The sequence below is a fragment of the Pygocentrus nattereri genome, chromosome 14 (genome assembly GCF_015220715.1).
Source record: "Pygocentrus nattereri isolate fPygNat1 chromosome 14, fPygNat1.pri, whole genome shotgun sequence".
NCBI lineage: Eukaryota > Metazoa > Chordata > Actinopteri > Characiformes > Serrasalmidae > Pygocentrus > Pygocentrus nattereri.
In genome coordinates this window covers 15,526,463-15,536,816 of record NC_051224.1, presented here as the reverse complement: position 1 = coordinate 15,536,816, position 10,354 = coordinate 15,526,463, and the positions used below count along the sequence as shown (strand labels likewise).

The 10,354-nt window shown below is 38.1% G+C and overlaps 1 protein-coding gene across 4 annotated transcripts in view; it reads right to left on the bottom strand.

Moving 5' to 3' along the window:
- znf385c (zinc finger protein 385C) overlaps window positions 1-10,354 on the bottom strand; it is a 151,745-nt gene continuing 141,391 nt past the window's right edge. For 3 of the 4 annotated variants that reach the window (XM_017721222.2, XM_017721224.2, XM_017721225.2), the window contains 2 exons: window positions 9,653-9,745; window positions 1-8,788 (listed from right to left, as the gene is read on the bottom strand). In XM_017721222.2, coding sequence (XP_017576711.1) covers window positions 8,561-8,788; window positions 9,653-9,745 — 321 coding nt within the window. In that variant the 3' untranslated portion in view covers window positions 1-8,560. The remainder of the gene's footprint in view (window positions 8,789-9,652; window positions 9,746-10,354) is intronic. The other variant, XM_017721223.2, reaches the window with a different exon arrangement.

Below are 10,354 nucleotides of genomic sequence, written 5' to 3'. Positions count from 1 at the left end.
TTCAAAATACGTTCACCTTTTACTGTTCTTATCAGACGCAATGACAATAGTACAATGAACAAATAACACATGGGTTTCCATCCATAAATACTGGCCATGTCCCTTTCAAGAGAGTACTGGTCATCTTCTCGTTTGACCAACGTCTTTTAGAAATGTCTGATTTGTTTGATGTGGTATTTCACAGATTTCTGAACAGCACAGTTCACATATAGACAAGGACAGACAGACACACACACCGACAGACACAAACAAACATACACACTCACTCTCAACACAGAAATATAGATGGAATTATTACATAAGCATGTATTTGGCAGACTGGACACATTCATTTGTGCTTTTTGACCATGTGCTCATGTCTGTCTCTGTGTGCCTTTGCGTGGGTGCTTTTGTGCACACTGCAAAAAATATACATCTCGACAAGTGAAAACATCTTCAATGTAAGAAATATTAAACTTTTCTCATTATGAAACTGTTCTGAGTGTATTATCAATATTGTATTTACAGTGGTCCCTAAAAAAACATTTAGAGAGTTTAGCCATTAGTAAGTTTTAATGAGGTTCTTTAGGTGACTTCATAAAATATTTATTGTAGACTTTCTGAGTGCAGAAAGTCTGGAGAAGAGTTCCAAGCAGACTGAACTAAGGGTTCTGTAAAACACAGAGGAGCAAATGTTAAAGTCTGGGGCTGTTGTTCTGTTTTTCAATTAAATGGTGTTGGTGAACTTGGGTTTACTGATGAGCTCAGACGTGTACGAGGACATTTTGAAAGCAATTTACAGTCCAAAAGAAACTGCTCAAGCTATAACAGTCTAAACTCACCAGCCACCTTTTGAAAGAATTTTCCAAACAAAAAGACTTGGAGTCTGTTTAAAAATAAACACAATTTGGTTTGACATTTTGTTCTAAACCACAATGAATATAACGTATTTTTAATTGTTACACATATGTCCAAATACTTTTGGGGCCATTGTATATAAAGTGAGTTTAATATCATTTCACTACATAACTCAAATTAAATTATTTAAGAATCAGGAAAAATAAATATCTACAAATTACAACAAACTCACAGTGAGATTGTACTTTCACTTGCCATGATGCCATTTTTCTCAGTGTAAGACACAGTACTGTGCAAAAGTCAGAGACTACCCTTTATTTATTTAACATCAAGTCAATTCAGCCTTTAAACACAAGTGAATCATTTTTCAGTGCCAGGAAAAAAGCAGAGAACGTATTGCACAGAAAATAACACAGGAGCCTCAACAACTAATTTATTTAGTGTGTCCACTCTTTGCCTTCACTATAGAAATCTGCAGGGATGATTTTCTACACCTCCAATGTCCAGTCTTAGAAGTTAATTGCGTTTTCTGCTTCTCATGGTCCAAGTAATCTCATGCGTTCAGTTATGTTGAGGTCTGTGCTCAGGTGGACTAATGTGGTCAGTCCATTGTCTGGGAGTTGTACAAGCTGTAAGTGTTGTTTATCTGTTGAGGACAGTTTTGGTGGTCTATCAGGTCTTGCAGTTGGTTTTCTCTGCAACTTTCAGTAATTGTTTGAACTCCAGTTTTGGGAATTCCTGCTTTTCCCACTTATTTCCCTTTGACTTTCCCCTTTCTTAAACTTTGTGTCTAATCCCTATAAAAATATCCTGGAAAATTAATAATTTATATAGATCAATAAATTAAGGGTGGTGTCTGACTTTTGCACATGACAATCAAAGTTATGCTAAAAGCTGCAGTGTAAAAAACATCTTACTGGAGCTTATGGATGAAAAACTTGGCATTTTGAGTAAAGAGAGCAGAGAAAGGCCTGTTACAGGAACCTAGCAGACGATCCTAGCAGCTGCCCTGTTATAACAGAAAATAAAGAACATTTAAGTCTATCACAGAACCAGGAAAGTACAAATAAGAGTTTTGAAGACAGTCTCTACGGTTGTGTTTGCGTGTATGTGTGTGTAAAGTGCTGGGAAATGCCTTCATCTGTCTTGTCACTCCTGGAAACTGATGTTGCCATGGCTGCCCCCTGTCATACTAGACGTTCCATTACACAGATTCAATCTCTGCAGAGTGCAAAATAAACCCAGGAAAATGTCACAGACCCCCTCTTTCTCTGACACTACACAAACAGTAACACTGTCTGTACAAAACGGAGGGGGTGAGAGAGAGAGTAAAGAAAGAAAGAAAGAAAGAAAGAAAGAAAGAGAGAGAGAGAGAGACAGAGAGAGAGAGAGAGACAGAGAGAGATGGCCAATGTCACAGAGAAAGGTACAAATCATGGCTAAATTTCCATTGTTTATACAAAAGGAAAAGTGTATCAGACTTCATTATGGCTGTTACAGCTTCAAAACAGTGTTATTGCTCAAAATACTGAATTTGAAGAGACAAGCAGGGAAGATATACAGGGTAATCCAGGGACAATGCATGAAAAATTAAATCAAGCAGAATTCTAACAAAGTTTTTCAAAATTTCTGCTACTTTTTAAAAATTTAAACATGTAAACAGTCATCCATAGTGGTTTGATGAGAAATACACTATTCTTGAGTCAGAATTGTTCAGAATGGTGGTGACAGGAACCAGACGTCTGAAGAGTTTAATGATTCTAAAAGCTTCCTCACAAAAAGACATTAAATAAAGATCACAAATATGGTTTCCGATGCCTGACACATTGTTTTACAACAAGATTTTGGACTAAAACATATTTTAAAAGCCATAAATAGCTGAGAAGTGCAACAAAAATAACCATATTGTCAGATTATCAACATTATATATAAATACTCAGAACACACTGATCATTTTGAATAGCAAATAAAATGGCAACATTTGTGTATACATCACAACCTCTGGTTCCTTTCACCACTGAGTCAGTAAGTTTCTCTACAGTGAACCACATCAAACCACTCTGAAAGACTGCTCGCATTTCAATGATTGAATGACACAGAAACAAAAAAAATCCGTTGAATTTCCCTTTCAGTAATCAGCACACAGCTAGTATGCTAGTAACATTATGACCTATCCAGGCCACAATGCATATTAAACTCCACAACAGCAGTTCTGGAGGCAGGAGTTAAGCCTGAAGCGACCAGCCGGCCAGCCAAACTTCATTCACATTTACACCCACATATGCAAATGAGTGTGGGTTTGCCAGGATGTACAAAGAATATCGACACACTCACTCACACACACACACACATAGAGAGAGAAGCAGGAGTATCCAAAAGTTCTGAAAATCCAGGAAAAGTCATTACTTTGTACATCCCAAATGGTAACACAGTCAATTTTTTCTGATCCAGGTTCTGCCCTGTTTGAGCATATTCCAGCATGGCTGATGGTAACTTCTGTCCATGTATACGGCCGATGGGCTTCTCCAGGGGGGGTGCTCTCTCCTCAAAAGGAGCAGAAACAGAGGCCCCGATTCGCCCCAAATTGCCCCTCAGGATCCATCCTTGACTGCAAGCTTCGGAGCTTTCCTTCACTCCCATGTCTTTAATCCCAAACTAAATACACAGAATCCTTCTTGGAGTATCAACTTCTTCTAGTATCTTTGTACGTATTAACAAAACAATAGACCCTCAGATGGAAACTGTTCTTATCATAACAATAATGACAATAATGAATCTGATAAAGACTCTATATACTCTATTTTCAGATCTACTGATAAAATTTAACCTAATATAGATAGACATTTTTAAAGTAATCTTCATAAAAACTTTGTAAAATAACTTAATAATTCAGAACATGGAAATACAGCAACATAAGAATGTAGTAAGTGTAACAGATAAAAGCAGGAGCAACACCTATTGCAGCAGAATCCAGAATCGAATTTAAGAAGCCTCAGACCACCCAAAATAAGAAAACACCAATCCTAGATCAGATTGGGAATTCTGCAAACATTTCAATATCATTTCCGAAAGCGTGTTCTTGTTGACTTCTCCTCGCAGCTTTAAAGTGTGTAGCACCTACGTCAGGTGCTGCACTGTCCTTTTTTTACTGTTGATATCTATGTTGCCCATAGCTAGCTTACTAGCAAGCTATTAGAGTAACACAGTCACGTGTGACATATACAGCAGTGTGCTACATAGTTTGGACATAGGAAATGAATGTTCTAGTTTTGATTTTTTTTTAAAGTATTTTATTGCTCTGGTTTATAAACAGCTTTATCCACTATTGTTCTAAGACTGAAAAAGAAACTGTGTCAAGATTACAATTATTTCTGGGCAAGTTCTGCTGCTGAGGTCTACAATTCTGTTGACCTGATGCTCACCCAGCACAAACAAACAGCAAGGCCTGTTTCTCACATACTACCTCTGCATGGAGGAATATCTCTTTTCATTTTGCTGATTTTAACAGGTTAGAGTGTTCATACGGCATGAGAGTGCATCTCAGAAGCAGCACAGCATCTAGACCATAGGCATCAAGTCCATCTTTTCCTTGTGCCACACATGCTACACAGAAAAATATAGTGAATTAAACTATGAAAACCTACATACTATACCATTCATGGTTGTAATAAAACAAAATACCTGGCTTGAAGTGGTTTTCCAATCACTTGTCAGAAAACTGTCATAGGATGCCACATTTGCCACAAGTCAGTTTGTGAAATTTCTGCCCTGGTCAACTGTAAGTGCTATTATTGTGAAATAGATACAAGACAGCTCAGCCATGAAGCAGCAGACCATGCAAACTCAGCGAGTGGGACTGCCAAGTGCTGAAACGCATAGCTTAAGTTCATTATAAGTTCATTATTAGGAATGCTTCAGCCAAATTTGCTTTTTGAAAAGACGCAATACAGGCCAGTAATCAGACCAAAGATCTCAGCAAAGAAAGTATTTAAGACACAGTAACAAAAATAGCCTGTTTAATTTTTTTTAAAGAGGTTGGACAATGGTCAGGTAAAAATGCATTTTTTTGTGTATTAATGAATGAAAACAACATAAGCGGACCTCAAGGGAAAATTGAAAGGAAGAAAAATGTAGGATGTGATGTTTAAGCAATATAAAGTAGCTAGTTTGAGTCTTTATTAGGTAAAAAGTGTCTGTGGAACTTGTTTACAGTTAGTGTCCGTTTCCAATATAGAGCTGCAGCACAGTTCCATGGTATACGCATGTTGTGTGCATGAGCAGAAGCTGCAGCACTCACTGCAGCAGGTAGTATGTGTAAAACAGGCCTACCTGTTTTTGGTAAGACACTTAAGATGGCATTTTGGGAATCCAACCAAAGGAAACAGCGAGGATGAGTCAACAAGGGCATGTTAGAAACTGTTTTGCCTGTATTAGGTTATATTAGAATCAGAATGGGGCTCTGACTGTGCTACATGCTCTCTACAGCAGAGGGTGCGGTTGCACCACATGGACTGAATGGAGCGTGTACAAGAGAATAAAGTCTTGAGATCAGGCTCTGACTGATCACAGACGCACACTCTCACACACACACAAATCACATGGGGAGAGTTTAGATCTTAATCAACGCGAGATGGGAGACAAATTTTGACGGACAGGCTGACCTTTGTGAAGCCTTAATGAGACAATACTGAGAGCAAAATATACCAACATGAAAGGCCACGTCAAACTGTGACTACCATCATAATCATCTTTGTGTGTGTGTGTGTGTTCATCTTTGTGTGTGTCTGTCTGCCTGACTCACAAAATCACCTAATCTATGCAGAAGAAATTGGAACACTGATTGTGTGCGAGCGTGTGCGCGGGTGTATACGTGTTAGCAATAGAGGGTTGATTTGCCTGCAAATTGTCATCTCGATCCGTTACACCTGCATTCAGTTTAACTCTGTGATGATTACCCATGATGCAAAGCGGCAGCTCTTTTGGTCAAGTCTGGGGGAGCAATAACATGTTTGTTCATACTGAAGAACCATTAAAGTGAAATGATGATGAAAAATGAAAGGCTTAAACACTTATTAAAAGAAACAAAAATGTCAAAAGATAAAAAAAACCCATATTCATGAGGCATCGAGTAAAGGGATGTTTGCATTTGTCTCACTAAAAATTAGCTCTACGTCTCTAATGTTATTGTTTTTCTAATAAATTGCACAATAAAAACCTATGATTAATGTCTTATAAAATCATACGAGGTCCCAGCCAGAGGCTCCACTCAAGCTGAAATTCCCAGGAGGCATGGCCTATCACTTAACACCTCATTGGAGGAATGGAGAGAGGTGGGTGGGTCAATAAAGTCCCTAGGGCCCCGCCCACAGCCTGCGGGGTGTGTGTGCATTTACTCTCCTCCTTATGCTTCCATTTTCTTGTTTTCTCTGGAGTCATCCATCTCTCACTGGCTATCTTATGCTTTCTACCTCTCTGCGCTGCATAGTTCAAGAGTGACACCTTAGTAAGTGCCACAGTCTTAGAGGAGAGTGCAGGGAACTGATGTATGTGTGTGTGTTTATGTGTGTGTCAGTTTGGACATTGCACTGAAAAAAAGATGCACTGAATTTACTTCATGCAAATCTGTACATTATTTGGATTTGAATATTTTTGATATTTTTATTTTGTTCTTTAATTTACATACAGCCTTAAAAATGTTCTTTAGTAATGGTTATATGTAGAACTGTGAACACTCTACGAAGCTTTTGAATGCATAAACAGTTCCTTTGCATGGTTAAATAGTTCTTCTCTATGACGGAAAATTGCTGTATGCAGCTATTTATAGAAACAAAAATTGGTAAGCACCAAATAGGTTACACGTCATAGAACAATTTTTTGGTCCTCAATATAGTACTGCACAAAACTCAGAGACCCATCGCTTATTTAAATGAAACCTCAGCAATTAAATATCCTATCAAATATAATCCTAAATATTAAAAAATCTAAACATAGTGTCATTCATTTTGCTTGTCTTTATTACAGCTTCCATTCTTTTCAAGAGACTTGCTTTCAGTTTTTCATAGAAATCTGCAGGGAAGTTTTTCAGTCTTAGATGTTCTGTTGCTTTTTCTGCTGCTACGATCCAATTAATTCCAAACACATATAGTTAAAGTCTGCTAAAGTCTGGATTTTGGTCAGTCCATTGCTCTGAGAACACCAGCAGATTCTTTGTCTGATTTGCAAACATTCTCCTGTTTTAAACCTAATTCCTTTTCTCAAGTAAGGGCTTAGATAGGGCTTAGATAGATTTTTCAGTTCTAAAGCAAAAGTAGAGCTTGATTTTCTCGTCTCTCTCTCTCAAAGATGAAAGCTGTTCATGAGTGCTGTTAATCTAGTGGCAACAGTATTGATGGTCTAACAGGTCTTGTACAGTTGTTAGGAGTCCCATTGTTCTGTATCTTTTAATAATTTTTTGAACTCTAGTTTTGTAAACTCCTGGGAACTTCCTGTTTTTTCACTTAATTTCCTTTAACTTTCCCTTTCCTTATGCTAGTGGATTATCTTATATCTTATCTTCTCCAAAATATCTCACAAAAAAGAATTTGTACTTAATGGCTGTTTAACAATTGAAGATTTGAAACAATTGAAGATTTGAAACAATTGAAGGGGGGTCTCTGACTTTATCACAATACTGTAGAATCTTTTTTGCTAAGAGTGTAGGTTACGCTTGAGAACAACCGTGGTAATGCAAAGCATTTCACTCATCTAGAAATTAGGGTACACATTTCAATCAAGTAAATCCAATGCATTTCCGAAGAGTCTGTGGCCCTGTTCAAACCTGGTATTAGTATTTGTCTCCAATGATCTGATCACAAATGGACAGAAACGCACCACCGTTCACTCCTGCCGTTTCCACGTTTTGAATGCATCTCCAGTGACCACTTATTATCGGCTTTCGTGACTGATTTTTCTATATCACTGCATTTGTGCCACAAGCCCTTGTTTGTGTACATGTACAAGCTGTTACAAATATTCAGGTCGAGACTGGTAATGCAACTTAAAAACAACTGGGACAGGAGACAAAGAATTAAGCTATGCTACTGCTTTGATCTCTGCTGTGACATTGTATTTGATGACGTGGTCCTTCGTTGTTGCTGGGGATGCAACAGGGCCACTTTAGGGTTCACATTACAAATGTTATGTATCTATAAGCTTTCCTGGCCACCTTTGAAGGTGGTTTGAGCAATCAGATCACAATGCGCCTTCAAGACCCTGTTCACACCTACAGTTAGTGCTGTCCACTTATGACCAGATTGCTTGAGTCGTATATTAATGCCAGGTGTAAATGGGGCCAGTGTGCACTGTATGTGTGTATGTTCTAACATGTATAAAGTGTATGTGTATCTGTATAGACTGTAAGACTAAATCATATTTGTCATCGCTGTCATAACAAAAGCTTATAACTTTTATATAAACATTTTTTATATATTTTTTTCTACACAACTTGGACACACCAGCTGTCCTTTGTGTTTTATGAACATTTCATGATAGAAATGGCCTGAAATAACATAGAATATAATCCTGTTACACAACATACATTAGTTTTTTTTTCTTCTCCTCTAAAGTTACCATTTCAGAGATATAAGGTTTCATTATGACAGCAACTCTGTGACTCTTCACACCATGAATACATGTGTGTGTGTGTGTGTGTGTGTGTGTGCGTGCTAGTATTTCTATGCATACTTCAATAAGGAGAGAAGATAACAGGTGTGTGTGTGGCCCGGAGTGGTCCTGGAGCAGGCCGAAAGAGGGTGGGGCCTAAGATCGGCGTCTGAATGAAGGCGGCACCAGCAGGGTGTCGCAGTGCAAGGGGATTGGCCGTCACTGTGCAAAGCGTGGGTGGAGTTATAGGGGTGGGAAGGAAGCTTGTCGTCAAATTTTTAGTCAACTGCTTCTGCAGAGCCAGCTTGGTCTAAAAGAGATAAGGAGAGAGAGAGAGAGAGAGAGAGAGAGAGAGAGAGTGACAGCAGCAGTGAGATATGTGGTGAACGGAAATGAGTTACCAGAGCCAATAGGCACGTCAGTCATGTAATGTCATCACAGGTCTAGACAGAGGTTACAGAATTATGATGAACAGCGTGTAGAGAAACAAACCCTTTCCAAAGTCAGATGAAAACTGTCAAAGTCAAATGTGAAAAAAATGTTCAAAAAAGCAACCCTGATTAGCATCAATATGATAATGAGGGCACACTTTAAGGTGAAAACCAAATCTTCAAAATCTGGCAGAAAGGTCAACATCACAAGTGCAGCCTCTTATATTCAATGTGAATTGGAAAATGTAGCAAGGGAGTACCAGGGAGCTAGCTACTTCTGTTTTCTCTTGATGATAGGAAGGGGTGCAAGATGCAGTAGGGTGAAACATGATATTTCTGATTAATATTTTCCCCCACCCGCTGGTGCATGGAGATGCAATCAAAAAATTTGACATTTTAGATGCAAAATTCATTACATTTCTAGGAAAGAATCGAGATTTTTTAAATTATATGATTTAGTATGATGGATGGTGCTTACTATGACAACAGACAGGTGGACTTTAATGCAATACAGCATCATGCGGGTCTATTTTGGACTATAATATACAGCGCACATCTAAAAGTTCTGATGATATGTAAGCCTTAGAGGTGGTTTTTACATCACTGAAAAAGTGATATCTTGAATAGTTTCCACACAATTTTGTCTTTCAGTTTACTTTTGTTAAAAAATGTAGTAATATAATGATGTAAATCCTATGTATATGTCCATTCTTTTATTCAGCTATTCAAGGTCTGTTACATACCTGTGAAGACAAGGAGGTGAGACTGTATTGGTTAAAGACTTTCTTCATGGCTGACACAGCTCCTCCTGCATAGCCATTCCACCTGACACTCTGCTAAAAGACAAATCAGAACGAAGACTATAAGAATAGCATTGTACTGTACTTTGTGAAATCGATTTAACTATTCAATGTGATACACTGTGCTGCCAGTAACATCTAAAACAGTGGTCTCCAACCCCAATCCTGGAGATTTACCTTCCTGCAAAGTCTTTAGACATTCAACTCACTGCTCAGCCAGCCAATCAAAAGACTTCAACAAGATGTGAAACTGGACAAGTGAGCTCCTTGGATGCATTTGCCTAGGATGTGATTTCTGCTGTCACTGTGTTACAGAGACTGTAAAATGAGACATGAAGAGCAGGTTTTGTACTTTACTTACAGTTGTACAGAAATACTTTTCTGATGTGGAACAAAACCCACACATCTCTACTGCAACACTACTCGATCCAGGGTAACTAATCTAACATAGCTAGCTAATGCGTTTCATTTAAAATAAACTAGATTGCAATGATTTAACTATTAAGGTATACTGCACTCATTTATGCTAACAGCTACTTCATTCTAAGTAGGTTATTCATTAAGGTATTGGTAAAAAACATATACTTGCACTCAGTTTGAAAAAAATGGTATGAATGCATCCATAGCTGGGATTTTCAATACTTT